Source organism: Nelumbo nucifera, chromosome 3, assembly GCF_055504915.1.
Source record: "Nelumbo nucifera cultivar China Antique chromosome 3, China Antique-T2T, whole genome shotgun sequence".
NCBI lineage: Eukaryota > Viridiplantae > Streptophyta > Magnoliopsida > Proteales > Nelumbonaceae > Nelumbo > Nelumbo nucifera.
This window is the reverse complement of record NC_142651.1, coordinates 81,593,487-81,595,897: the sequence shown is the minus strand read 5'-3', so window position 1 is coordinate 81,595,897 and position 2,411 is coordinate 81,593,487. Positions and strand designations below refer to the sequence as shown.

General features: G+C 49.6%; 1 protein-coding gene across 1 annotated transcript; it reads left to right on the top strand.

The window, feature by feature from the left end:
- The first annotated feature begins 346 nt into the window (after positions 1 to 346).
- On the top strand, positions 347 to 1,243 carry LOC148801409 (uncharacterized). Its single transcript, XM_088900403.1, has 2 exons — positions 347 to 496; positions 641 to 1,243. Exons 1-2 carry the CDS (start codon positions 347 to 349, stop codon positions 1,241 to 1,243), a joined length of 753 nt encoding a protein of 250 aa, XP_088756529.1.
- Positions 1,244 to 2,411: the final 1,168 nt, after the last annotated feature.

The following is a 2,411-nucleotide window of genomic DNA, read 5'->3' as shown; positions in this document are numbered from 1 at the left end:
CATGCATGCAGCCATCAACGGCCTCCTACCAGTCTTGGCCTTCAAGTGTTCAATATCCAAAACACCGCCCAAGTCTAAGGCAGAACTTTTGAAGAAGGCACAAAAGTACATCATCGTCAAGGAGGCCTCGGCCGGCGACCGCCAGGAGGGAGAGGCTGACCACCACCGTGGAGGCCCAGAGAAGAAGAGAAGAAATGAAGACAGCCGCAACAACAACAACAACAAGGACAACAAGAAGCCACCAACCTCAACCCTGGCTTGCAATAATTACACACCACTCAACTCCACCCGAACACAAATTCTCATGCAAGTAGGGAAGGAAGAGTATGTGAAGTGGCCAGTAAAGATGAAGAGGAACCCCAAAAGGGGCAATCCAAATATGTATTGCAAGTACCACTATGGTACCGGCCATGATATTGAGGACTGCTATGAACTGAAGAACGAGATTGAGTCCCTCATCCGTCGCGGCCATTTGAACCAATATGTTGGTGGCGAGGTCAGCACCTCGTCCTCGCAGCAGTAGCAACAGTTAGCAGGTGTCATAGATGGCATCATCGGGGGCACAACCTTGGGTGGAGCCTTGGCCTCGGCCCGAAATACCTATGCTAGTTAGTTAAACATCCAGAGGCCAACTCCCAAGAATGCAAAGCAGAGTGAGGCCCTCATGTTCATAGATGAGGACTTGAAGGGGATCATAGTCCCCCATGATGTTGCATTAGTAGTGTCCACCATTGTTGCTAATTTCATGGTGAAGAGGATGGTAGTGGACAGCGACTCCTCAGCCAACATCCTCTTCTATAATGCCTTTGAAATAATGTTGGCACCCAAACACCTCCAACCCGTCAACATGCCACTTGCTGGCTTCTCCAGGAACGTGGTCAAGTCGGAGGGAAGAGTCATCCTACCAGTCACGGTAGGGACAGAACCTCGACAGGTGATAAGGATCAACGAGTTCCTAGTCATAAAGATCGGTTCCCCCTACAACGCCATAATCGGGAGGCGAACCCTCCATGCACTCAAGGGAGATATCTCCTCTTACCACGTTGCCCTCAAGTTCCCCACCGAACACAGCATCGGAGTCATCCGGGGGGATCAAAAAACCACCCGCCAGTGCTATGTGGTGGCACTAAAAGGCAAGAACAAGGAAGCTCTGCCATTGGAGGGCCTCGACCTCAGGGAAGATCCAGGGAGCCAAGGCCAACCAGCTGAGGACCTCGTCTCAATACCCCTGGACGAGATCTAGCCCGAGAGAATGGTTTGCGTCGGGTCCAACCTTCCTCCAAACAGCCTATTTGAATTGGTAAGTTTCCTCAAGGCTAATGCCAACGTCTTGGCTTGGTCTACCGCTGACATGCTCGGAATTGACCCTTCGGTCATTACTCACAAGTTGAGCATGGACCCGAGCTCTGGGCCAGTTTGTCAAAAGAAGAGGAACTTTTCACTGGAGTGATGGAAGGCCATAGGAGAGGAAGTGGACAAGCTACTTGACGCCGGCATCATCCAGGAGGTACATTACCCTAACTAGTTGCCCAATGTGGTTATGGTGAAGAAAGCTAATGGGAACTAGCAGATTTGTATTAACTTCACAGATCTCAATCGAGCTTGCCCAAAAGATAGTTTTCCTTTGCCGAGGATAGACCACCTCATCAACACCACTGTAGGGTATGAGCTACTCATCTTCATGGATGCCTTCTCCGGATACAATCAAATCAAGATGCACCCTAAGGACGAGGAGAAGACCTCGTTCATCATCGAGCACAACACATATTGTAACAAGGTCATATTTTTTGACCTTAAGAATGTTGGAGCCACCTACCAATGCCTCATGAATAAAGTCTTCAAGCACCAAATGGGAAGAAATGTCGAAGCCTACATGGGCGACATGGTTGGGAAGAGCCTGAAAGCCAACCAGCATACCTCGGACCTAGCCGAGACCTTCAACACCTTGAGGAAGTATAATATGAAGCTCAACCCCAGCAAGTGTACCTTTGGCGTTAGATCAGGCAAGTTCCTAGGCTTTGTCGTCACACAACGGGGTATAGAGACCAACCCGGAAAAGATCTGAGCTATTCTCGACATGGCACCACCTTGGACAATTAAGGAGACTCAGAGGATTACCAGCCGAGTGGCTGCTCTCAGTCAATTCATGTCGAAGTCAGTCGATCGTTGTCTACCTTCTTCCGGGCCATCAAGAAATTGAAGGACTTTCAATGGATGGAAGAATGCCAGCGTGCCTTTGAAGAGCTGAAGTCATACCTCGCCTTGCCTCCCCTCCTCACTCGACCAATAGAAGGAGATGTGTTATACCTATATCTATCGGCCGAGGACGAGGCCATCAATTCAGTGTTGATAAGGGAAGATGGAGTGCAGAGACTAGTCTACTATGTCAGCAAGGTCCTCTACATTGCAAA

Bases quoted from the DNA above. Each gene is read 5' to 3' on its own strand.
- LOC148801409 (XM_088900403.1), top strand. From the start codon at position 347: ATGAAGAGGAACCCCAAAAGGGGCAATCCAAATATGTATTGCAAGTAC. The intron at 497-640 runs GTCAGCACCTCG...CCAACTCCCAAG, and splicing joins ACCAATATGTTGGTGGCGAG to AATGCAAAGCAGAGTGAGGC.